This window comes from Phragmites australis, chromosome 19 (assembly GCF_958298935.1).
Source record: "Phragmites australis chromosome 19, lpPhrAust1.1, whole genome shotgun sequence".
Taxonomy (NCBI): Eukaryota; Viridiplantae; Streptophyta; class Magnoliopsida; order Poales; family Poaceae; genus Phragmites; species Phragmites australis.
The window spans coordinates 11,921,002-11,948,840 of NC_084939.1; the positions used below are offsets into that span (position 1 = coordinate 11,921,002).

At 41.4% G+C, this 27,839-nt stretch overlaps 1 protein-coding gene across 1 annotated transcript; it reads right to left on the reverse strand.

Annotated features, from left to right (window-relative positions):
- Positions 1–11,384: 11,384 nt before the first annotated feature.
- Positions 11,385–27,673, reverse strand: LOC133900718 (very-long-chain 3-oxoacyl-CoA reductase 1-like). The gene is made up of 3 exons (XM_062341941.1): positions 26,925–27,673; positions 12,537–12,606; positions 11,385–11,834 (listed from the first exon to the last, which is right to left on the reverse strand). The coding sequence occupies exons 1-3, from the start codon at positions 27,599–27,601 to the stop codon at positions 11,577–11,579; spliced, it is 1,005 nt and encodes a 334-aa protein (XP_062197925.1). The 5' UTR covers positions 27,602–27,673; the 3' UTR covers positions 11,385–11,576.
- Positions 27,674–27,839: the final 166 nt, after the last annotated feature.

Here is a 27,839-nt window from a genome sequence, read left to right on the forward strand (position 1 = left end):
AAAGCGTGCCATTGTAGTCTCTTCATCGTCAATAATATCACAACGCAACATACTAATTCGTAGCTCCTGGTAATATTTCTCTACAGATCTATCACCTTGGTTTAAGCGCTGCAATTTCTTATGCAAATCACGTTTAAAAGAGGGTGGAATAAATATATTATGTATAGCAACTTTTAAAACATTCCAAGTAGTAGGGGCTAATTCGTGGATGCATACGCTACTTCACCAGATGATTGCAAAATTTTTAAATTCACTAGTGGCTTGCCTAACTCTATGCACTTTAGAAACTCAATGAGCATTAAACTTTTGTTCTACCATCATCTCCCAATCTAAATACCTTTTAGCATCGTAAGAACCCTCAAAAGATGGTAAATTAAACTTAATCTTAGCAAATAGATCATCATTAATACGTGAGTTATGTTGCTGAAAATTATTACCACTCATACCTTGACGGTTGAAGTTCAATCGGTTCCTTTATTGTTCATCAAAAGCATCACATTCTTGTCTCAAAATTTCATCATCCGCGACAGACTCCTCTTGTTCATAGGCTACACCATGAGGATCCACTCGACCATTGTTTGGTGGCGGATTAACCAATGGATCAAAGTGTGTATTAAGTACTGCAATGCTTTCATTGAGTCATTGCAATGCGGTATTGGTTTCCGCAAGCTTCTTGTCAATGTCGCCATTAAAAGTTTCTCGATGATCATCCAACAACATTATGAGTTCTTCCCTCAAAACACACTCTTTCGCATCCGATGCCTCTCCTACCATGGTTAGTCGAATATAGAAAACAACGAAAGATAAATTATCCCTATCAACTACTAGGTGGTGGAGGTGGAGTCACACACTCTCAAGCGTCTTACCACGCTCATGCAAGTGTTCGTACCAATCACCGCAGTTGGCACAACCGGTGGCTGGTTCGCGATACCTTATCGGGTGCGAGTGAGGTAGTTGCAAGGGGAGAAACCGTTCTGATCGAGAGAAGGTGTAGCTTGGATAGGCAATATTTAGTAGCAACGAATGACAATAATTGAAATCCGATTAGCAAAGCTAAATAAAAGTCCACAGTACTTATCATAGTTGCTAGCCCAAACACGTTCCTAGAACTAGCTTAAGCAAGAAAAAACTATAACAGACACAAGCACAATGGAACAAAAGTCGCAAAGCAAACTGATTCTCCTTCTTTCTTTTTTAATTCTCTCTCTCTCTTTTTGCACTCTTTGCTTCATTTTTTGGCACTCTTTGCTTCTTGCTTTCTTTTCTTTTCTTTTTTGTCTTTTTTTTATGCGAATGTGACACAAACTCAAAAACTCTTCTACTGCCTTTTCTAAGACCAGTGAGGTATGTGGGTCACAAACTTTTTCCGGAGAGCAGGGGTATAAAGGTAATAAAAATACACTCACATGTGTACATGCATAAAAAGCACACATACACACTTAGGAATTTTATTTAGTTTTGCAAAACCCCTTTATTTTCTTTGAATTTTTTTATTTTATTGATTTTTAAGAATTTGGGATGTTAAAGGCTCTTTGTCCCAATCATTAGTCAACATTGCATCTCGCGGTAGTCGAGGTGGTCGAAGTGGCCATGGAGGCCGAGGGGTGGCCAAGGGCGCAGCCGCGATAACTACTCCAACAATGGCTGAACCAAGAACAACAATAACTACTCCAACAACAATGATGGCAATTTGCATCGACCCAAGTGTCAACTGTGTCATAAAACTGGACACATAACTGTATGTTATTGGAATCATTTTGATCCTAATTTTGTTCCACATTAAAGAAGTGCATCAGTAGCAACCAATTCTTATGGCATGGATACAAATTGGTACACTGATACGAGAGCCAAAGATCACATTACTAGTGAATTGGACAAGACGATGATTCATGATAAGTACACTGGCAAGTACCAAATCAAGACAGCAAGTTGTGCAGGTATAAGCATTAATCATATTGGTCATGCGTCGCACAAGTCAAATACATAATCTTAATACATGTGCTATCCATACGTCAATTGTGAGAATAAGAAGCAGTTTTCCACCACCCAGCAGATACATTCTCACTTGATGCTAAGGGGCTTTATGCCTAGCTATACCTGTTGGACCGATCACGGTGAAATTGAGATCGTACAGGAAGGGCAAGACATTGGCAGAGAAGATGAGGACTTGTGCACCGATATATTGGCTGATGAATACACTGATATGCCGCCTGTCGGAGATATGTTGGTCGATGATGATCTAGAGCAAATATTGGCTGATGATGATGACAATGATCTAGAGTAGATGTTGTGCACTGGGGAGGGAACTTCACCAATGAAAGAGAATTTCAAAAGTTTCAGAGTTAGGTAGAGAACTCTAAAACACTATTGTTCCTGGGCTGCGTGAAGGAGCACACAAAATTGCATGTCATGTTTTCACTGCTACAATTGAAGGCAAGCAATGGGTGATCTAATAAAGCTTTATAGAGTTGTTACTGTTATTAAAGAAAGTACTTCTAAAGGGAAATATGCTGCCAGAAAACATGTAACAGACCAAGCAAGTTGGGTGCCCATTAGGGTTGGAAGTACAGAAAATACATGTATGTCCAAATGATTGCATGTTGTATCGCAAAGAGCATGCATACTTGGAATCATCTCATCTATGGTGCAGCATGGTACAAGCTTGATGTTGATGATATCGATGGTGAAGGAAAGAAGAGAAGGTGTCCCGTCAAGGTGGTGTGGTATTTTCCTTTAGTCCCCCATTTGAAGCATTTATTCCCGAACAAAAGGCATACTGAATTGATGCGATGGCACATCGAGGAGCGTAAGCATGATGGAATGCTAAGACACCTTGCTTATTATATGCAGCGGAGAAACATCAATAGGAAATACAAGAAGTCCTTTGCAAAAGATGTGAGGTATATAAGATTTGGGTTAAGTAAGGATGGGATGAATCCATTTGGTGACTCTATGTATCTACAATCTTCCTCCTTGGTTGTGTATAAAGCAGAAATACCTTATGATATCGGTGTTGATACAAGGGTCTAGAAAACCTGGCAACGATATCGATGTCTACCTGAAACCATTAATAAGAGATCTTGTAACTCTATGGAATGATAGTGTGCAGTATGAGATGAATACAAATGAGATAACTTCACCCTACACTCAATGTTGTTCGTAACAATCCAAAATTGGTTAGCCCTTGGTAACCTATCGGGCCAAACTATCAAAGGCTACTTTGCATGAGTGCATTGCTTGGATGAAATAAAGAGCTTGTGGTTGAAGAATTGCCGAAAAATACTGTACCTAGGTCATCATAAATTTCTTTGCAAGAATAGAATCATCTGTACCATAGCAATAGGAGAGCTTTTAATGGGAAAGTTGAGACTCGCCACCTCCTAAGCATCACATTGGGAGACAAATATATGAGATGGTAAAGGGACTTCAGGTCATCTTTGGAAAGGGACGTGGGAGTACACCGGTTTCAAAATCTAATCTTAGAGCTCCTATGTTCAAAAAGAAATCTGGTTTTTATGACTTAGCTAATTAGCCGGATTTGGTGGTACAACACGCAATTTATGTGATGCACATTAAGAAGAACACGTGTGATAGCTTGTTTGGTACATTACTAGACATACCTGGCAAAACAAAGGATACACTCTAAGCATGGAAAGACCTAAAACGTTTGAAACTCAGACTGGATCTACATCCCAAACATATGGCAAAACTATGTTCTTGAAGGACATAGAGTTAGGCAAACCACTAGTGAATTTAAAGAATTTGTAATCATCTGGTGGAATAGAGTATGCATTGATGGATTAGCATCAAGTACATGGAATGCTTAAGTTGCTATATGTAATAGATCTGTTCCACCCTCTTTTAAACATGATTTGTGTAAGAAATTGCAGCGCTTAAACCAAGGTGATAGATCTGTAGAAGAATATTATCAGGAACTACAAATTAGTATGTTGCGTTGTTATATTATTGAGGATGAAGAGGCTGCAATGGCACACTTTTATGGAGGCTTAAGGTATGGAATTCAGGACATAGCTGATTACAAAGAATACGATAGTGTTCCTAGATTGTTCCAGCTTGCATGTTTGGCTGAAAAAAGAGTTGCAGGGACGTCAACAGAGGCTAAGGAATATTTTTGGAAGCTTGACTACTTCAAAATCAACGCCACGTTCAACTGAACGGTCTGTTGCCCCCTTCTCAAGTAGGACGTGTTCAGCAGCACCTTCGACACCGTCACACGCTCCCGAGGTAAGCAAATCTGCTAGTGTGTAGGCTCCAGCCAAGTGCTCTTCTTCGGTTTCTTCTACAGGCCGTTCGACTCGGATTGTTTGCCACCGTTGCAAGGGAATAAGCCACATCATGAAGGATTGCCTAAGTCAGCGAGCGTACATTGTAACAGAAGACAGTGGATATGTAAGTACTAGTGATGTTGATGATGAATATGCTCTTGTAGCTAACCATACAGGTGATGACGACGAACATGAGATGGATATCAACAACGAGGAATTGTTCAGTGCTACTACAACGGAAAATTATAAGACCCTCATTGTGCAACAAGTGTTAAGTACTCAAATGGAGCAAGCGGAATAACTACAATACCACAATTTATTTCAGATGTTCTTCATAACCAAGGATTACCATGTTTGAGTCATTATTGATGAAGGGAGCTGAGACAACTTGGTAAGTTCAGATTTGATCAAGAAGTTTACCTTGCCGACAAGAACACATCTACACCCTTACCATTTTCAATGGTTCAACATAGCGGTAAGGTGAAGATAATGCAAATAGCTAGGATGTATTTTTCTATTGGTTCATACCATGATTGTGCTAATTTTGATGTAGTCCCCATGCAAGCATGTTCACTTTTGTTATGATGACCATGGGAGTTTGATATTGATGTAACACATCATGGTAGAAGTAATAAGTACACCCCCATGCATAAAAAAACTTTTCTACCTTTAACCCCTGCTGAAATTATAAAATGTGAAAAAAAGATAGCTGATAATCAGAAAAAAGAGCGTGAGCATGAATCTAAAAATAAGCAAGTATGTGTTCTATTTGCCACTAAATCTGACCTTACTGAAATTTTTGATAATGAGCTCATATGCTATTCTTTGAAATGCAAAGATTTCTTAGCTTCAATAAAGGATATATCAGGATCTTTATCTCCTGTGTTGCTAACTTTTTGCAAGATAACAAAAAAAACAAAAAAGATGGATGAAGAGAAGAAGAACAAGAAGAAAGAGGAAACGTTTGCTACTCCATACATGTTTTAAAAAAGGTACAAATGCTAATGCACCTATATTAGCTGAGAAAGAGAACATAGGTAATGAAAAAGGTGCTACACTCACACAAGATGAGGATTATTTTGATGTGCTGAATTTGCACACTACCCATGTTATTGTAGAGCTATCATTAGTGGACCATATTGCTGTTTTACCTTGTCACAAGATGAGTTGCTTGTTGTTCCTTGTGATAAATAAGAGTTGTGTGGTAATGCTTCATTTATATCACAACCACAACTTATACATGAATTTGTTAATTTTGATTTATAAATGAATAGTTGTTATGAAATTAAACATGTTCAATGCATTACTAGTGAGCAATAAGAGCTGAAACTGCTATATTCTCTAAATACTTTAGGTTATATTGAATTTGACGTTCTTTGTAATCTTAATAGTTTAGAGGAGAATTTAAAACTTAAGTGTGACTTGCTATGCTTGTCACATAATACTTTTCATGTTATTGGTAAATATAATGATAAATTAGAGTATATGTGCATCAAGTTTCAATTTGTTCATATATGGAACCTTCTATTTTTGTACCACCAAGTGATCATTTAGAGGACTTTAATAGCACTATTAATGTCATGTCAAATTTTTCTAGTTATATTTGCAACTCACCAAATAGTTTACAAAAATGGAAGCATTGTTGGCTGCTACCATACACCGCAACCATTGCTTCAACTGGCTTTGTACAGAAGATGCAAATTTATACCAAGTTGCGATGCAATATCGCTTCTTTTAAAGAAGGAGATCAAGAAGTGACACGTGCAAATATTGTACCAATGTTGTCCACTATGGCCAATTATGATTAGGTACAATTGTTTCAGAGAGAATCACAATTGTTTGATAAAGAACTTATGATGTTATATAATGAGAGTTCCTCGTGCATTTTGCTTTGTGTAGAAATTTATGGTCAAGATAATGCTATATGCAAACTGACCACGGTTTGATGTAAAAAAGGGGAGTATGATCACAACATGGCTCATTTGGATACACACAAGGTGAATTTGTTCCTCATTGTTCATACTTTCTTCGTAAAGAATAGGATACTACTAAGTTTTTGTGTTGTGTGTTACTTAAGAACATGGAAGAAGCGCCACAATCTCATATGGACATCATCACTCAAAGACCAAGTCTACTCGGACTCCAAAGTCTACTCGGAGTTTCCGGACATCACGTCAGTAAAATAGGTATAACTCTCGCATACTAAGTCCGATTGAGGCGATCTTGCACTTGCTAGAAAGCTTATAATGAGCCTTTTCTAATGGATCTGGTATTGACCAAATATTCCTTATAACTAAGTTAGAGTCAATGGAATAAGGTATTGTGTCACCGTTTTGGACCTTGTCGGGTCTTGTAATCATGTTGGGGTGGGAGTCCAGGTTGTGTTCGCCTCTATCCACGGCTGCGCAACCGTAGGTCGATCTCCTCATGTTTCCTCTCTCTCTATATATATACAATAGTCATCATAGTTTATGCTTAGATTTTGCTTGGATTATTTTGTTTTAGACAGTTTAGCCGTAAATCGATTTGTAGAACTCCATACTCGGGTACTTCATTAGTAATATGCAATATTTAAATTCTGATATGGTACTTTTGATGTAAAGGATGGCTCTGTAATTATATTTTGGAAGGATATTTGGTTTGGCAACTCGCCACTGAGAGTCCAATTTCCTTCACTATATAATATCATGCGAAATAAACAAGCCTCGGTAGCTAAAGTGATGGAGTCATTCCCCACAGATATTTCATTGAGCCGAGAACTAACTGGCTGAAAATTTGCTGCATGGAATGAACTGATGGCATGTGTCACCAACCTCACTTTATTAATGGACCGAGATGAGTAAAAATGGAGCTTAAACCAAATAGGAAGGTTCATAATTAGCTCTTTGTACAAGACCCTGGTGCAAGGGGATGAGGGTAATCTAGAATAGTAAAATGTGAAAAATTAAAACTGCAATTAAAAGTTACAATCTTTTTTTGGTATTTACACAAGGGTTTTCTATTACCAAAGGATAGTCTAAGAAAGAGGCAATAGGTTGGAGATCAGAAGTGTTGCTTTTGTCATAAATGTGATATAATTTAGCACCTCTTCTCTCATTAATGTTTCACACATTCTGCATGGCTAATAGTCCAGGTAGTACTGAATCTTTATCAACCACGAAGTGTTCAAAATATGTTTGGGAATTTTCTTCGGGTCTTAGTAAAAACTTGAAAGGCTATATACTAGTGGCGGCGGCCACACTTTGTTAGTCTCTTTAGCTATGCAGGAATGACATTGTATTTAAGAACAGTACATTTGTTTCTTCTTTAGAACTTATTTTTATTTGTACACATTGGCTCTGTTCGTGATCTATGCTATATCGGCAGGAGAACCGTGAGATGGTTTTTACGGCATTTACGCGACTGGAGCAGGTGGTCAGAGAGCTCTTTAGCTAGTTTGGATGCCAGTCTAAACTCCATATCAAAGCATAAGAAGAATAATCTCATTTGAGGAGATGTATTTCCATCTTGTTAGACTTATGCTTATTTTATGTCTTATGTACTAGGTTGTTGTTTCTTATAATATAGTTGTGTACATCTTAGTTATGTATAAACCGAAAATAAATTTTTGTTTAATTATATAAATTTGATGTAACGATAAAAATTAATAAAGTGGTCACCAGCCTACGGGCCGACCTCCTGTTGGATATTTGCGGCCTCAACGTTGACTGCCTTGACGCTATCAACGTCCTCCACTACTCGGCCACCTTTACGTCATGTGCTGCAGTTTGCAAGGAGACTCCACGCATGTGGTCCGGCACCGCCACATTGCTCACGTCTCCCGCAGACCACATTGGTGTCATGGGCTATGTTTCTCTAATGACTACCATTTGCAGATTCTATTGATGTTATTTTTCCACGGCCACTTCATTTTATATGCATTTGATGTGGTTCAAAAGAGATGATCCAGACATATGCTATGTTTTTAAAATTTTAAAGATCGCCAATAACCTAAAGCTAGCCCTTAAGTAGTAAACCTCGCGAAGAATTATGATATTTTTGTATGGTGTGTTAAATTACTAATTTGAATTCAAAAATAGAAGACTGATAACTTGCTTAGATCATCAATACAATCAATTAGTTTATCTACCTAGATGCATCATTGGATATTCTATTATAGAAAATACAAATTTGTTTGTTGCAATTGTATTTATTGATCCTAAGATGGAGTATGTCATGTTATCCTTTTCTAAGGTCTAGATATGTAAATGATATAAATCTATTTTAATTAATATGTGTGTCCTTACCCAAAAATAAAAATTAGATGTGCTAGCTTTATGCTGTGAAACAAATATGGAGCTTTCTAGAATTCAATGTTTTACCTCTTCTAGAGAAATTTGTATTTTCGCCACTTGAAACATTGGCTTTGTAAACTTGCCACTCAGAAAATTATCTCCTTGATTTCCTTGCTATTATGATATTTTACTTCTTTTCCTTTTCTTTTGTCATCTCAGGCCACGTGCAAACTCAGTTTTCCCCTGCCCTTTCACAACTACGCTCGCTGGGTCCAACCGGGCTAGACCGAACGAACGGTTTCTCTTCTCAAGCGGCAGAGAAGGCGAGGACGACTTCAAGCACGCGGCAAGCGGCAGCTCTGGAGACCGTTGCATCCAGGAAGATGAATAATGCCGTGACGGAGAATGACATCTGATTTGTGACTACATGTAAGTGCAAACCATACTAGGCTTCGTTAGGTTTCTATGCAGTTTGTGGATCCAAAATTTAGTATATATCACCGAGGGCCTTAGTCATTATTCTATACTATCACACGAAGATCTGTGCACTTAATATTTTGGAGTCAACATTTAAGGATCAAAATATTGTATTTATTTTTCTGTGCAATTTGTGGTACCAAAAATTAGTATATATCAATGAGGGACGTGACAATTCAACGAATTAGTTTATCTACACACTACTACGGAACATGCCTTATATACCGACCTATCACTGTCAGTTTATAAAAAAATAACACTAATACAATCATCACTGCCGGTCTATAACTATTTGTACCTTTATAATAAAGAATTACAACTTTTTGAGACTTATTTTACAAAACAACAACTGTTTGTGCCATTAATAAAAAAAAACTATAACTTTTTAGTTTGGTCCTACCCGTTAGCCATACATTTTTAACATAATTTCACAAACCTATAACTTTCAGCAAAATATGTGGCTGATGGGTGGGATCAAGCTAAAAATTGTAGTTTTATATTATCAAGGACATAAATAGTTATAGTTTTGTAAAATAGGTATCAGAAGTTATAGTTATTTGCTACAAACGTACAAATAGTTGTAGGTTTGTAAAATTTATTTATAAAAAAAATAGCATCACTGTCGGTTCTTAAAATTAACCGGCACTTATGACGGATGTTCACAGCCGGTTCATAGGACTAACCGAGAGTGATAATATCACTTCTAGTTGATCCTATGAACTGGCGGTGAGCAGCATGGTGGACCCAATTTTTTTGTTGAATCCATTTAGTCATGTGTTCACATCCGCTAGCTCATCTAGGCCGGCTTAAAAAAAAATCTAAATATGGAGAGCCCACCATCTCCTCAATTCACTCAAGCGCCTCCTCCTCCTCCTCCGGCCTTACCTCCCAACACGCCACCTCCGATGCGGCCCTCCTCTTCTGGCCACCGCCCTCCTAGTCTGGCTAAGCTCCTCCTTCTGCTGCTGCCCTCCTCCTCTGGCCGAGCGCCTCCTCGTTCGACCCAGTGTCTCCTCCAACCACGGCCCTCCTCCTCCGGCCGCTGCCCTCCTCCGTCGGCCATGCCTCCTCCTTCGGTCGAGCGCTTTCTCCGACCGTGCCTCCTCCTCCAACGGCTGAGTGGCTCTTCTCTGGCCGAGTGCCTCCTCCGGCCGCGCCCTCATCCTCCAATGGCCGAGTGCCTCCTTCAGCTACGTCTCCTCCTCCAATGGCCAAGTGCCTCCTCTCAGGCCGTGCCTCACTCTCCTCTTCGCTCGCGCGCCTCTACTCGTCATAGCTGCATGGATCGATCCGACGACAAAGGCTCTGATTTGGCCACCACACCGAAGAAAAGCACGGCAAGCTTCTGATTTTAGCCATTGTGGGGCTCGATCGAGTGACAAAGGCTCTGATTCGTTCATCAGGGGGCTCAATCTGTGTGCAAGGTGTCATGGTGGCTCCGATTCAGTAGTGAACATTAATGTGCTATGGCGGTGGCCTTCGTGTAGGGTGCGTCGCGGTGGCGGGATCCATGGTGGCAAACATGGTGAGGTCAAGGGGTGCCATGGTGGCGGGATCGATTTCTTTTCCTTTTTTTCTAGAAAAAGGCTTTGCTGCCAGTTCTAAAACACTGGCAATGATGTCATCCCCACTTTCACTATCGAAACCCACATTCGGTTCGTGAAAGCCAATTTGGAACCAACAGTGAACCCATGTTCTGTAGTAGTGACATAGTAATAACAATGCATTCTTCTGCACGGATGTGACAAGGTTTTTTGTTATCAATTTCATATGCATGTGAAACGGTGAATGACTAGAAGTACCAATTTAGACTGAGAATTCTCTACTGCATAATGATTTATAGTAAGCATTTAGGCCACATGGTTGTACTTTTTTTACAATGATATATAATACACATAAAGGATGGATGAATTGAGGAAGAAGTTTTGGTAGACCTTAATTTGAAGTACAATGTGAATGAATCAAAAGATAACATCCCTCAAAGAGTTATATGTGAATTTCTTAAGCGCATCAAGGATTAGATGGTTTTGAAAAAACAAATTGGTTCTGATGTTATTTTTGCACACAACTATGTATTTAATAATATTTTACTTATTGTATAGTTCATTTTTTTCCTTGATATCATAAAATCATCATAGTATATTTTAGCATATCAAAACATATAAGGCCGGATTACTTGATTTACGTTAAGTACGATTATAAGATGTGTCCACAAAATTTGGGAACCGCAGTTTACTTCCAAACGCTGTGGTTGTAAAGCTACAGGTGTGTTACACGTGCACAGCTACTAGTATATATAAATTGTGCAATTACCAATTCAATGCCACTTTGCCAAAAAGATCCTTGTAGCAACATTTACATTTCAGAAAAACCACGAATTGTGCAACACGGTTTATTACACTTAACTTCCAACGTAATACCCTAATAGGCCAGTGGACTGTAAGTGCTGCTTGCAGGACTGTCCCAAAAACCGAATTTTACCAGAATACATGGAGCTCTAGTTTAAACTCATCACTTCATTTACTATATGTACAACCGTTTAACTGGAGCCTTTTTCTCTAAGTAGTGCCTTCATCTCGTTTGTCTTCCTGATGCCAATTTGGAGGCGCCATTGATTGAGAGCAGAATCTGGGACTAGAGATGCGAAGAACCACTGGACTGAATGGCGCCAGTATGGGACGCACCTCGATTCATAGCCAATGCAACGAACAGCGGCTTTAGCGTACTCTTCAGTTGATGGTATGAATGGAGAGTCACTCTTGACTGGGGACATCTTGGTAGCAACATACAGTGGAATCTGTATCACCGCCGATGGCAGAATGTGTCACAAAAGATGATGCAACAAATATTTACGAGATGTGAGATAAAGCAGACATATTGCTCTTTTAGGTGTAATAGGAACCAGGCATTTTGATTTAATGACTACACAATAACCAGTGCTAGAATATATGTTTTTGTCTTCTTGGTATACACAGTTTAGTTTTCATTTGTTTATTTTTCGAAGTTTGTGAGACAGAGGTATGTATTTCAGTTCTCTATATTCTTTCCTTTTGAAATTTTAGAATACACAGGGTTGAAATTTCTAAAACTTTACCATCCATATATTGAGCAGTAATATGTTTACCACAAGTATTGTCATTAACATGAGTTTCGTATATAATGCTATAATTTCTGAATTTGTATACTAAGTTCTAGTCAATAACATAGAAAAATCGAAAGAGTAGCATCTTGCACAAGCATATTGAGGGAATAAGTAATAAGCGATTCTTCATCTAGATATATATATTTTTTGTAGAATTAAGGTAGCGTATCTTAATTTATGAAATTTTCTCCTTACACCTTACAGAATAGAGACTCAAATGTAGTTGCTATTATTTGACTAATTAACGTATTGTTACTAATGATACAACATTAAATATGAACTAATAAAGTAAGGAGCTCACCATTACAGAAATGTAATCAATAGGAAGGCGAAGACATTATTCATATATATATATACCTGACATTGCACGTCTACTCCATATTGTTTGTATTCAACACTCAAGCTTCGAGAAAATTGATCAACATACCTAAAAAATGTGTAGATAGCACAAATATAAAATTTATTAGTTGGATTCAACAAATATGCAAGATAAATTATTTTACTAATGGATGTGGCAAGGCTGTTCCAATTATTTGTGAGACATAAACATTTACATGATATGCTGTTAGGAAAAATATTCCATTATGTATCTAGGTAAATCGAATCAGCACACCGCATTCGTAAGAAAGAAAATTACCACATGTGTGAGTAATTCATTGCCGTGATTTTTAACAAACGAGGCACTCTATAATTCTGGACATTGTAAGAAATTTTCTATAGTGTTTTGAAGTCCTCAAAGAATAGTGTGCATGAGGGCCTCCAATGAAAGCCTACAACTATATATGTCTATATACGTCTGTCACATTTGCAAAGCCTAAAGCCATGTAGATGAGGTCGCACCGGTAAAAAAAAAAAAGAATAGCGCATGCTTGGCAAAATTATATTCATACAAATTCCTACAGCTATATATATACGTCTGTCACATGTGCCGCACACTGTCATTTCCTTTGCAGTTGCACTCAATAATCTTTTTTTTTTTTTACATAATGAGCATCCAGTGATCTGCCGGTGCGTATTAACTGAAATCATATGCGTGGCCTGGTGGTACGGGAATCATGTGACGGACAGAGTAAATCTCCGAGATAAAAATATACTTTAGTAGGACTACTATAAAACAATTAAAAAATAGTGACATATTAGTGCTGATTATATTGGAATCAGAACTAAAGGTATATCAATGCGGCTTTTAAGCTTTCACGCGCGAATAATAAGTGAGCATGGCATTGAAACCATTTATCAGTGATGTACACTGATATATCAGTGACGGTTCGCACTGATAATCTGTATTAGTGTAGGTTTTAGCCACAAACCGACACTGATGATTATTACTGTCATAGCTTATCTTAAAAAATCATAACTTTTTCACATGAAGTCGGATGGGAAAAACTTTATATGAAAATTATAGATCTCAACGAGATCTACAACTTGGTAGTTAATAACATTTTAATTTGAGGTCATTTAAATGCCTAAATAATCTTAACAAAGTTTCAGCTGTGTTTGATAACAACTCATCTTAAAAATCATAACGTTTTCATACGAATTCGGATAGAGACAAACTTTATATGAAAATTACAGATCTCGACGAGATCTAAAACTTTGTAATTGATCAGTTTTTTTATTTGAGGTTATTTAGATGTCCATATAACCATTCAAACATTCAGTCAAAAGATGTCAAAAGGATTGAATTTGCTATTATAATAGAGAACGAACGATAGAGGAGATGGTTAGAGCAGTCACGCACGAGGGTTTGTTGTGAGGTCGTAAGTTTGAGTCCTGGTTGCCGTATGCAAGCAAAAATCGCATAACTTGTGCGGTTAAGAGAGCATCCTGACTGATCGGGTGCCTCTGGTTACAACTAAATTTTCTTTTTTTTTACCCCAAAAAGTTTGAATCAGGGAAAACTATATCAGTGTCAGTTGGTGGCTCTAACCGGCACTGATAGTTAGACTATCAGTGCCGGTTGGAGCCATCAACCGGTATTGATATAGTTTTCACTGTCGGATCCAGACCCGACACTGATAGTCATTGATTATCAGTGCCAAGTAATCAGTGGCAGTTCAAAACCCACCACTGATAGCGATTTTGAACCACCACTGATATCGTGTTCTGCTGCAGTGTAGCAATAATATTAATGATGTGGCATCACCTTCAATTCCATGTGTCTTTTGATTGGTCTTTCTTGAAAACTCATAATTTATGTCCAAACTCACACAAAAAATGCAATAGGGCTCGTCTGACGTAATATCAGAGGGCAGTTATCACTAACATGTGGGCCCAGGTGTGAGGGCCCACATGTCAGTGACAATTACCCTATGACGTTCATGTCAGACTAAATCTCCGTATTTTGTATGGAAAGGATCACATCCGATCCTGATATTACAGTGATCTCCTATACAAATCAGGTGCCGTTATGATTAGGATTCTACTCAGATACACTAGGAAACTATCTCTAGTTACTATGTTTACACTGTTATCAACTCTACTCGAAATCCATATGGTAGAGTATCTACAAAAAGTTGCTTTATCCTTTTCAATTCACTACTACAAAACCTATTTTCCGAGACACCTATGATTGATTTCTACAGGCGGTTCGTAGGAAGAACCGCTTGAGAAAGTGGTTGCAGCCCCGTGCGGCAGAGGACCGCCTGTGAAAAGTAATTTTCACAGGCGGTTCCTTATATAGACCGCTTGTGAAAATACTCCATAAATACTCCTTCTTCTCGGTCAGCTCATTTGCACTGGCGGTCCACTTAAGGAACCACTTGTGGATCTCAGTTTCCACAAGCGGTTTCTTAAGTCGACCGTCTGTGCAAATACTCCATAAATACTCCTTCTTCTCGGCCAGCTCCATTCAGACAGACTTACTGTTCGAAATAGTAAGCATTTACTGTGGTGGCCGATTTGGAAAATAGGTGGGGAAGGTTTTGTTTTTTATTTCCTTGGAGGAGCCAAATAAGGTATGTATATCTCATCCCTAGCTTGCATTTTTTTGGAGTTTAGATTTAGATTTAAGGCTAAATTAGAGTTTCAATGTGATCTAGAGATGCTCATGATTCTTGCCATTTAGATCATCAAATTAGCTCAAATTTGTTGCAATATTTATTTAATTGTAGATTCACATGATTCTAGTATTATATTTTAAAAATGTAGCTAGAATGTGATGTTTAGCGTTATGAGGTTTCATCATGAATGGGGATATTTTCTCTAGATCTAGATCTAGATCTAGGGGAGAGGGAGAGGGAGAGGGAGAGAGAGAGAGTAATGGATTCACATTATTTTGAGTCATAAATTTATGTTAATGTAGATTCAATTGCGTAGACATATTATAATCATAATAAGCCCGTATTTTCCTTTTAAAAATAATCTTTTTAATTCTGATTTTCAAATTAATTAATGTATCTAATTTTGTGGTTGAAGTTAAAGATGGACAGAGCATGGATGTATGATGCGCCAAGACATGGAGAAATATACATCAAAGGACTCTCTGTTTTTATTGAAGCCGCAGAGAAGGACGCTTTAACTAAGAAGACAAAGATAATATACTGTCCATGTTCTGACTGCAAGAACCAGAAATTGTGGGACAAATCAAGTATAATCAAATTGCACTTGATCTTGAGAGGTTTTGTTGAGGATTACAAATGTTGGTCCAATCACGGCGAACAACGTACAAGCAAACCAAACCAGGACATCGCTGCTGATCAAGTAGATGGTGATGATGAGGGAGCAGTAGAAGGCGACACTGATGTTATGATGGATGATGATGCCAATTTTGATCTGGATGATGATGCTGACTTTGATCTGGAGGAAATGCTGTGCCACGCAGAACCGCATGTTTTAAGGGACACGAGAGGTTTAGATAATTTCGAGGCATTAAAAAAGGCATCGAATGAACTTTTGTCTGAGGAATCGAAGGGCTGTGATAAGGAGTTTACAGTGTTGCATTCGGTGCTTGAACTTCTAAGGTTGAAGGCCAGCAATGGATGGTCCGACAAGAGCTTCTCGCATCTGTTGAGTCTCTTGGCAAACATGCTTCCGAAGCCTAACTCCTTGCCCACCACCACTTATCTGGCAAAGAAGCTTATCTGCCCGTTGTCATTGGATGTGCAAAAAATACACGTGTGTCCGAACCACTGTATCCTCTACCGTAAAGAGTACGAAGCTTTGGATACATGTCCAGTGTGCAAGAGGAATGATGATTGTGAGGACAAAGATGCTTCCGCCAACACGAAGAAGAAGAAAAGTAATGCTGGTCGTGACGAAGAAAACACTTCTTCCAACGCAGAGAAGAAGAGAAGAAGTCCTGCGATGGTGATGTGGTACCTACCAGTGATACCCCGCTTGCAGCGCCTGTACTCGAACCCTAGGGACTCTGAACTGATGCGTTGGTATTTCGATAAGCGCAAGAAGGATGGAACTAAGCTTCGACACCCCGCTAATGCTAGGCAATGGAGAAAGTTCGATGCCATGTATCCAGAGTTCGCTGAAGAACCAAGGAATGTAAGGTTCGCGTTGAGTACCGACGGAATGAATCCTTTCAGTGATATGAGCACCTCACATAGCACTTGGCCAGTGGTCCTGGCCATCTACAACCTTCCTCCATGGCTATGCATGAAGCGGAAGTACCTTATGCTGTCCATTCTTATCCAAGGACCGAAACAACCAGGCAACGATATAGATGTGTTTCTGGAACCATTGATGGAAGATATGGCAAAACTGTGGAACGAGGGGGTCCGGGTGTGGGATGAATTCCGACGACAGTACTTCACGCTGAAAGCAATGATTTTCGTTACCATCAATGATTATCCCGCCCTTTTTAACCTATCGGGACAGGTTAAAGGGAAGCAAGGATGTGCAGTGTGCTTGGATAAAACCGCGTTTGTGTACCTTCCGTACTCATAGAAGGTAGTGTACACGTGACACTGATGGTTCTTACTCAGAACTCACAGATACCGCAATATGAAGAAACATTTTGACAACACGGTTGAGGAAGATACTGGGCCGAAACCTCGCAGTGGGGCACGAGTGTTTGAAATGGTAAGTAGCATCAAGGTTGTTTTTGGGAAGCCGCCGAAGGGTAAAAAGAGGAAGAAAAGTGAGACGCCGACCAGCACGCTGTGGAAGAAGATGCCAATTTTCTTTAAGTATTTTCCCTACTGGAAGGACTTGGACGTCCATCACAGCATCGATGTCATGCACGTTGAGAAAAATGTGTGTGATAGCATCATTGGCCTCTTACTGGACATACCAGGCAAGACAAAGGATGGAATCAAGTCACGTAAGGACTTGGTGCATTTTGAAATTAGGCCAGAGCTACACCCTAAAGACAGACCAAATGGGAAACATTATCTTCCGCCAGCTAGCTACTCTCTGACACTTGAGGACAAAAAGGCACTGTGCAAGTGCTTACGTGGGGTGAGAGTCCCGACTGACTACTCATCCAACATTAAGAACCTAGTCTCGATGAAAGATTTGAAGCTAATTGGCATAAAGTCTCACGATAGTCATGTGATGATGACGTAGATGCTTCCTATTGCAATAAGGGGTATCAAGCCAAGATACATAAAGGTGGTCATCACACGGTTGTGTCACTTCTTCAACGCAATTGCTCAGAAGGTGATCGATGCTGAAAAACTGGGTGCTCTACATAGTTCGTTGGTAGAGACTTTGTGCCAACTTGAGATGTGCTTCCCTCCATCCTTTTTCGATATCATGGTACACCTCTTGGTTCACATCGTGAATGAGATAATTGCGCTGGGCCCTGTATTCTTACATCAGATGTATGCATTTGAGCGGTACATGGGCATTCTGAAGGGCTATGTACGGAATCGTGCTCACCTAGAGGGTTCCATGATCGAGGGCTACAGTACCGAGGAAGTCGTTGAGTGTTGCATCGATTACATAAAAGATTCTAATCCCATTGGTGTACCTGTATCTCGACATGAGGGGAGGTTATCTGGGAGAGGGACCAAAGGAAAGAAAAGATTCATCGATCATGATTACAAAGCAGTGGAAGAAGCACATTTCACCATATTGCAGCAGATCCAGTTAGTGGCGCCATACGTCGAGCAACACCTAAATGAGCTCTACACAAAAAATCAAGGCCGCTCGTATGATTGGATCTTGAAAGAGCACAAGCGTCGCTTCACCACATGGTTCAAGAGCCAAAACCTTCTGGACGGTGAATCTCTAGATAAAAAAAAATGTGAAAATATTGGCTTGTGGCCCATCAAGTTTAGTTATGTCATGGCAAGCGTATGACATTAATGGGTACACGTTTTATACCAAAGCAAAAGACAAGAAGAGTACGACCCAAAACAGCGGTGTTCGAACAGAAGCCTATGACACAACAGGGGAAAAGGTCACCTACTATGGGTTCGTAGAAGAAATCTGGGAACTCGACTATGGAGTGAATCTGCAGATCCCCGTCTTTCGGTGCAAATGGGTCAAGCACCCAAATGGCGTGGCGGTGGACAACTATGGCTTCACAATTTTCGACCTCAGCATTGTAGGCCACAAAGATGACCCGTGGGTACTCGCTGATCACGTCGCACAAGTTTTCTATATAATCGACCCCGCGAATGAAAAGAAGCACGTAGTTGTTGCTGGAAAACAAAGAATTATCGGAGTCGAGAATGTGGAGGATGCGGAAGAATACAATCAGTTCGATGACGTGCCGCCTTTTGGAGATCCAGAAAAGATCAAACTTGTAGAAGTAACCCTCGATAGATCTGTGATGCCGTACATGCGTTTGGATGGTGTAGGGAAAACAGTTCAAGGCAAATAGTGCAATGTTATGCGAATTATTTTCCAATGTGATAGAACCCTGAAATTTGTATACAATTAGGATAAGCTTTAATTTGTATTAAGGACTTGTATGCATTTAAGATGCTTTAGTATGTAATAGAATATTTAAGATGCTTTAATATGTAATAGAATATTTAAGATGCTTTAATATGTAATAGAATATTTAAGATGCTTTAATATGTATTAGAATAGTATTTCCCAAACAAGCAAAAAAACATTCCACAGGTTTCCACAAGCGGTTGACTTAAGAAACCGCCTGTGGAAATCCATTTCCACAGGCGGTTCACCTAAGGAACCGCCTGTGAAAATGATTTCCACAGGCGGTTTCTTAAGTCAACCGCCTGTGGAAATCGTTTCTATTTATATAACCGTGCGCGGCCCTGAAAACCCTAGTGCTTTCACAAAACATCGACCGCGCCGTCAGGCTGTCCATCCGTCCGCCTCTCGCGCTCTCCGTTTCCACCGAGTGTGACCGCGCCGAGGAGCCGTCTCCGCCGCCGCCGCCGCCGCCGAGTTCGACAACGCCGAGGAGGAGCCGTCGCCGCCGAGGTCGACAGCGCCGAGGAGGAGCCGCCGCCGCCGGTGAGTAGTTCGATATCCCCCTCCCGGCCGAGCCGTCATAGTCGGTTCTCCGGCCGGCCGTGGGATGCCCCCCTCTTCTCTGTGATGCCGGCCATCGTGCCGTGGTCGACAGCGCCCCCGTCTATAGTTTTGAGGTTAAGTGACTTGATCTTGCATCCATTTGATTCGTTGTACTACCTTGGTTTTGAATTGCATTTGTAGAATGCTGATTCTAAGTGAGCATGTGGGGGTAAGGAACCCTAGCTCCGCCCCTACATGATTTGCGCTACCTTTGTGAGGGATGGGTACATACTATAAGTGACAGCAATGAACTGTGGAGCACACTTGGATGGTTTGCACAGAGCAGTCGGTTTGCACCAAATTTTTTGCCACATATGTATGTTATGTATACAACCGGCTTTCTCCAATTGAGGATATATACATATGATGTATGCAAGTTTGTGTATGTTGGAGGAAAAAGGATGGACTCGACACACAATGCAAAGCAAATTTTAGATTAGGGACATAGGATAAAAAGAAAGTAGGAAATTTCATCTTTGAGATCTGTTCTTTTACACAAATACTCGTGATGTGCATTCAGTGTTTTGAACTTTGGGCACCAGTACCACTATAAATACTTAGATTTCAATTCAGTTTCTACTGAGATTTTTTTGTAGAGTTGTTTACTAAATATTTGCTAGTTAACTAGGCACAATACGATGTGGGTAAGTAGTAGAGTCTTTTTGGGCTACATTGTCAACTTTTGCCAAAATATTTATAAATTCTGATCAGACTTGTATCTCAAAATTTGGAACCACACATTAATATCAGCTTTTGCCAAGAACACTCTAGTTTCATAATGGATTGCTTTAGTGCTTGCATCTGGCATCCAAGTTTCTTTCTATTGGAGTTGACCAAATTAGACCAATTTAGAAACCACCTTTAAACCTATGAAGTTTCATGCACTTAATGTTTTAACTACCTGCATGATGTCTTTTGGTAAATTTGAGTAGCCCTGCGTCATACCAGTTACCAAGTTCATCTTAAGAAAGCAGTGGCAAAAACCAGCATCAATCATTTTTCTCTATCTTTAAAGTTTGAACTGCCGAAAATAATAGAAATATTTTATTTGCAAGTTGTTTAAATTCAATAAGTTGCATCAACATGTCCTTTGCACTCAGATGACATTTTTTCTTTTTGGGGTTGGGGGAGAATAGGACAATATCTAGAACAATAGTTGTTCTTAGATGAAGTGCTAACCCTTCTAAGGCCTTCATTGTCATGATGCTCTTTCAAGTCATCTAGACAAACACAATTCCAATGTACAGTCAATTTGAAGTTATGTTCTTGAAAAGAAATTTTCTTTGTGCACTACTCATGGTGGTTTTTTTTTGAGACCAAGTGCTCGAGGTGGATTTGAGTTGGCCTAAGACCTGGTTTGAGTATTATGTTTCAAACTTTGTAGGGCATATATTTTTTTATCTTATGTATATGTTGTTATGATATGTTTCTTCGCTGGAAAAAATATTCCCATCCCATGTTTCCATAAGCTTATCAATTTCTATTTTCTAGTCTCTAATATAAGATTTTGCACTTGGTTAACATATAGCTATATGACTTCTGAGCCAATCAAGATGACCCAGAGAGACTAAAATAATTGCTTGACGACCTAAAGACTAAATTAAGTGCAAAATGAAAATCTTAGCATCTTACTCAAAGAGAATAAATCAACAAGCTAGTTTCAGCTTATCCAACCAATATGATACCACAAGATGTCAAATCACACTAAAATTATCTAGGGGTAAATAAATAGAACACATCCATAGTATTGAAGTCTCAAATAAGAAGGAAAGGATTGTTGCTGCATTCTTGGGTTACTTTCTGCTTTTTTCTTAGGTACATATGCGTAGAAGTACATATGTTTAGGAATTTTTTAGGGAGCACAGACATTAAGACCAGAGCTAACAAGCATATATATAGTTCTTTAGGGCCTTAGACCCTGGTACAATTACTTACTGTATAGGACGGTATGCATGCATGCATGCATATAAGCACATACATTTAGGAACTTTTTAGGGAGTTACTACGCAATCGATGAATTTTTGTTACTGGCCCCTTTTCATCCAAAACAGCGGCGTTCAAATAATCCAATATTGTCATTCTCTGCTCTCTAATTTCTATGCTTTTCTTGTGTTCTATGATACACCATTTTGCATTTTACACTACTACTAAATTCCCCCTTTTTTTTTCATACTAGCATACTTGTTAGTTTTTTCTAGGCAACAATAATCCAGCGGTCGATTAAGGACGTGTTTGGATGGCTGCATACGGACGTTGCTTGCACGGAGCCTGGCTCTTGCCGGCCTGGCTCGCGAGAAACGCGGATTTCATCCGTATCCGCGGAGCCAGGCTGTACAGTGCTTTTGCATCTGCGGAAGCTATCTCGTGTAAGCGCGCGCAGCCAACCAAACGCTCGTCAAACTGCACCAGCTGCATGCGGGGAGTCAGCTGGGCAACCAAACACATGTACGAGCCTGTTTAAACTGCACGTGTAGAGCCAGGACGGCGGGAACCGAGCAACCAAACATGCTCTAAGTACTATGGGGCATAAGAGGATAGTAACCCCTAAGAAATCAGAAGCAAGCAGGATGTCGGATGTTGCAATAGAGGCCTCCCCGGCACAGAGGACGCTCGCAATAGCGGCCTCCCAGGCACAGAGGTTGGATAGGGACCCAAGCCCTCACCAGCCGTCCTCCACCAACAGTAGCAAAAGCTCGGGCTCGTATCACAGCCCGAGCCCTGTTTCGTGCGATCGGGAGATCCGCCGTCGGGAAAGTGACAACGAGTACGATCCCGCCGAAGAGGTATTTAGTTGAGTCAATGCATTTTATACTTCTTAAATGGAGGAATATCTTCTGTTGATGTCAACTCTCCTTTTTTTTCTCTCTAGAGGGGGAGGGTGCAAAAGATCTTCACATCGATCATCTGCGCCACAACATTCTGCGCCAGAACCCACCGCTACATCTGTGCCCAAAACTTCGGGTCCCTCCGGGCCGACGCTGAAATGAAGAAGGAGCAAGCGTAGCAGAAACAAGTTGCCGTCCGGCATTTATACAATAACATAGGTCAGTGTTGAAGGGGAGCCTATTGCACCTAGTGAGGCCTGCGCCAAATTTCGCAACGGTTGCGGATTCCTTATCAAGGAGTACGTCCCAATCACTGTAACTGATTGGCGGTTGGTGTCGGATGAGACGAAAGAGTTCCTATGGGCAACATTGCAGAGAACCATCCGATTCCCCTCGGGAACAGAGGAAGCAGCCAAACAGAATGCATTGAAAACTATGGGAAAAAGCTTCCGAGGTTGGAAGAGTGAGCTCAACAAGGAATTCGTGAAGAAGAATCTGGTACCCTTTAATAAATACGGAAAGATTACACCAGAGCAATGGGCAGAGTTTGTTAGGCAGAAGACCACACCTGATGCCATCAAACTGGGTGAATCGTTCAAGCAACTTGCAAAGAAGAATAAGCACCACCATCACCTGGGCACATCTAGGTACGCCCCCCAAATTCCTGAGTGGAGGAGGCAAGAAGAAGAGGTTGCCCGGGCTGGGAAACCTAACCCTTTAGAAAATTGTGACGAGCGAAGCAGGAACTGGGTCTATGCTCGGTCACAACGAACCGAGTCTGGGGACTTAGCCTTCAATAGCCCCGAGACCATGGAGGTGACCCAGACCATCCAAGGGCTTGCTAAGGAAGGGTCTCTAGAGCCCTACAGGGAGAATGACCTGCTTACCAAGGCCCTGGGGAACAAAAAACACGCGGGTCACACTCGAGGCATCGGATCAAAAGTGGGCTGGAAGCATGGGTTCCCAAACGATGCGGGCCAGTACAAGACACGTAATAGATATAAGAAGACCGTAGAGGAACAGATACAAGAACAGGTTAATGTCAAATTCATGAAGATGTGGAATGAAAAGGAGAAGGAAAGGGCGGCATTAATGCTGATAGAGCAACCAACCAGCCTAGGATTTCAGAGCAGCGTCGGGTCCACACATTTTGATAGCCAGAGATATCCTGTGGATGAAATAAAAGAGGCTACCCCTTGCATTCTTCATGTTCCGATCGGCAAGGGAGACTTCACTGTCGAGGCTGCCACTGGCCAGGCCATTCCAGGCCGTGTGTTTCACAGTCAAGATATTCCGGCTGGTTACGCCAAGGTACAAGTGGACTCGGTGCAGCCGATTTTTAGGAAGTACAAGCTTGAAATTAGCGCACCTGAGGGTATTGAGATTCTCGATGAGGCTGTTGGAAACTTCATTTTGTGGCCCAGATGGGATATCATATTGAGCTGTCAGAAGTCACAATCGCCAGCGTCACGCCTGTCCCAGGGCCCAGCATCTCTGCCTCAGGCACCGCTGCCCCAAAGCCAACCCACTCCGCCTCAGGCACCTCAGCCCCAGAGCCAACCCACTCCGCCTCAGGCACCTCAGCCCCCGCGCCAACCCTCTCCGCCTCAGGCACCGTCGCCCCCGTGCCCGGTATCTCCGCCGCAGGCAACTTCGCATCGTGCTTCACCGTCTACAACTCAGGCGCCTCTACCTCTAGCGTCTCTGACTCCGGCGTCTCCGCCTCCGGCACATCCATCACCTGAGCATCGGAGAGTTCCTACAATGATTACCCCATATGAGAAGATTGATCTACCTGATCCGATGAAGAGATGGCTTCTGTCCTCGTCAAAACCAAAGGCATCATCCGCTCAGGAATCTCCAGCGAAGGGCAATCTCACGAAAGAGATCGTCAAAGCATTAAGTACCTCACAGATAGATTTCGTGCCTACACGGGATGTTCCCGAAAAATATGAGCATGGCAAGCCATTTCTGCCATCATTTCAACTCCAGGAAGGTCCGTGGGAGATGAGGAAATTCCACGATGGTACATGAGGGCATGTCGCGCGGGCCTCTCCATAATCACTGCTTTTGTCCCCGCTATCATTTATCTAAGCGGAGACAACTACCTCATGTTGGATTTCAAGGACATTCACGCTTTGTTCCGCCTCGACAAACTTGACGTCAATCTCATAAGCGTGTGGTGCCTGTAAGTGCCAACAATCTACCCCTACGTTCATATATGTACCAATATATGTTATAGAAGCTAATGACTATTGATTTGTTCTGTAGGATGCAATTTAACGATGCGGATAAGTTAAAGAGGCCTGTCGGATTCATTGATCCGCAACGAATTTCCCAGCCAAACATGATCGTGAACATAAGGACTGATGACCCTAGGATTAAGGGGAAGAGTAAAAAGGATAAAGCACGGGTCATAAAAGAAGTAACCAAAACAAAAAGGCTCGAAATGTCAACCTACATAGGAAGAGCTATGCTAGAAATACAGGACAAGGACTGCATCTTCGCTCCCTACAACTTTAAGTAAGTGTGATACGTTATGAATCTAACATAAGTGTTCAACTTAGTTGATCGATCAAGAATCTAATAGAAGTATTCATGTAGTGATCACTATATTTGTATAATGCTGATGTCGAAGTCGAGCAAACTCGTGGTCCTTGACTCTGCCGATTTCCAACAAAAATCCTACCAAGATTTCATTGACGTTATACAGAGGTAAAGGAAATCCCCCATACTTAAAATTCTTATACATTATTTATGAATTGATAATTACTTGTTGGCATTTGAATAGGGCCTACAAGTGGTACGTAACGAAAGGTGGGATACACAATACGGAAAAGTCGGATGCGATGACGGTCCGTACACATTTTTCGGTACTAACACAACTTCTAATTCTTGTATCCCACTATTAATGACGAAGAGTTTTATTGAACTAACGAATATGTTGCGTTTTTTTTAAGTGCCACAAGCAAGGTTTCAATACCGTTCTTTGTGGATACTATGTTTGCGAATTTCTTAGGATAAACGGGAGGTACACAACGAACCCTGAGGACGTAAGTCATCATTGCGCCTGCACATTCTTATTTGGTTATATTTCCGTTGTCAGTAGTATTTTAACTCTTTTAGTGTGTTTTCAAACCAGGCAAGGATGATCCAATGTGCCAACCAAGCTCTCACCGATAAAGAAATCCAAAACGTCCAACGTGACATGTGCCGATTTATTATGCATGAAGTCATCCACAAGAACGGTAGATTCTTTGATCACGGAGGTGAATTAGCTAGCCATCCGAGACTTTGTGTGTGGGACAGTGACTCTTAGCTATATAGGTTTGTGATGTTGTAAATATTGTTTTGTAAATATTGTTGTACTTGTGTTAAATGTTAAAATATGTGATGTTATTCATATTGTTATTGAAACTGTGTGAAATCTGGATGGAATAAAATATATTCTAATTATTTTTTTGAAATAAATACATACCACAGGTGGTTCTCATACGGAACCGCCTGTGGAAATCTTTATATCACAGGCGGCAGCTAATGTGGACACGCCTGTGGAAATTGATTTCCACAGGCGGTTGACATAAAGAACCGTCTGTGGAAAATTATTTCCACAGGCGGTTCGTTAAGACAACCGAACCGCCTGTCAAAATCGATTTCCACAGGCGGTTGACATTAGGAACCGCCTGTGGAAATCGATTTCCACAGGCGGTCACTTTTGCGCCTGTGGAAATGTCCAGGTGGGTGCGCCAAACGCCTGTGCAAAGGCGTTTCCACCCGCTTGTACAGTATCGTTCTGTACAGGCCTTTTGTCGCAGGCGGGTGCGCCAAACATCTGTGAAAAGACGTTTCCACCCGCCTGTATAGTATCGTTCTGTACTAGTGATTGACAACTCAAAGTCGATATAATTCTATTGCTACAACTCAGGGCTCAAACATGTTGTTACTAAATCGATCAACGAAATTCGCTTGGACCACTGAGAGAATTTGCCAAAGAACTTTAATTCTATCACCCATCATTCCAGCTCCACGCATCAAATTTGATAACAATGTTGCTATTTTCCCTTAAGCAAAAACTACAAACGTGCCTGGACATGATGGGCCGGAATATAACTCTTGTTTGGCAACAATCTCAATGAATTTACAAATGAAATTAAATTAATATGAAAATGTTCCAATTTACAGAATAGAACAAATAATTTATTTAAAATTTAATATAAGAATGATTTTGTAATTAAAAATTAGTTAGCGAGGTTAGGCGTAGGCAACAGATTTGATGCTATAGTGATGCATGGTACTATAGCAACGTCACCAGAGCATTTGAAGTTTAATAATGGATTTCTTTCATACGGGATGGCACTGCAGCGTGTTTGCCTGCAATATGCTTTGCAATGGCAGATGATCCTGTTCTCTCGACCAAACGTGGCATGCACTTGACATGACTGAAAATGAGTACAGTATAGCATGGGTCACTTACGCTTTGCTCGCTGCGTAGACGGCGTAGAGCGGGAACGCCGGCAGCACGACGGACGACCCGGACCCCACGTTCACGACGGCGCCCCTCCCTCTCGCTGCCATCTCCAGCACGACGGCGTGCGTGATCCGCGTCGCCGCCTCCACGTTCACCCGTAGCACCGTCTCCCACACGGGCGCCCCCACCTCGTGGAAGTAGGCTGCGTACGGGTACGTCGCGCCAGCGTTGTTCACGAGTAGCCCCACGTCCCGTCCCTCCACTTCGGCCGCCACCCGCGCCACGCCGCGCGCCATCTCCCGCGCGTCCCCGGTGGCGAGGTCGAACACCACGGTCCTCACCTTGCACGACGGCGCGGCGGCCTGGACCTCTTTCTTGACCCTCGAGAGCTTGTCCGGATTCCGGCCGACGATGACTAGGCTGAGCCCCCAGCGTGCAAGCTCGAGCGCCACCGCGCGGCCGATGCCGTCCGTGGCGCCGGTCACCACCGCCCAGGCGCCATAGCGCCGGGCCAGGTTCCTACCTGGTCGGAGGAACGCGCGGTGGAGGCACTTGACAAAGGTGACTACGGACCTCACGACGACGCAGAGGCCAAGGGCCACCAGGACATCGAACCACATCGGCGGCGGTGAGTTTGGCCATGGCGCTTCTGCCCCATAGACCATCTTGTCTAGTTCAGGCATGGACACGCTAAAAGAGCAATCTTGGCCTTTGTTTTTTAGGGCAATAATACTCTGTACCCTCCAGAGTGCCGCTTGCACCTACACTGCGCGAAGATCAGTAATGGTGCGGCGTAATGGCTTTGAGTGAATGCGACGGTGGCGGTGGTTGCATATGCACTGCATGGGACTCTGAAAGCTAGGCAGCATCATGCATGCTGCATGCAGGGTCCACGTACTGGCTACTGAACAATGAACGTGC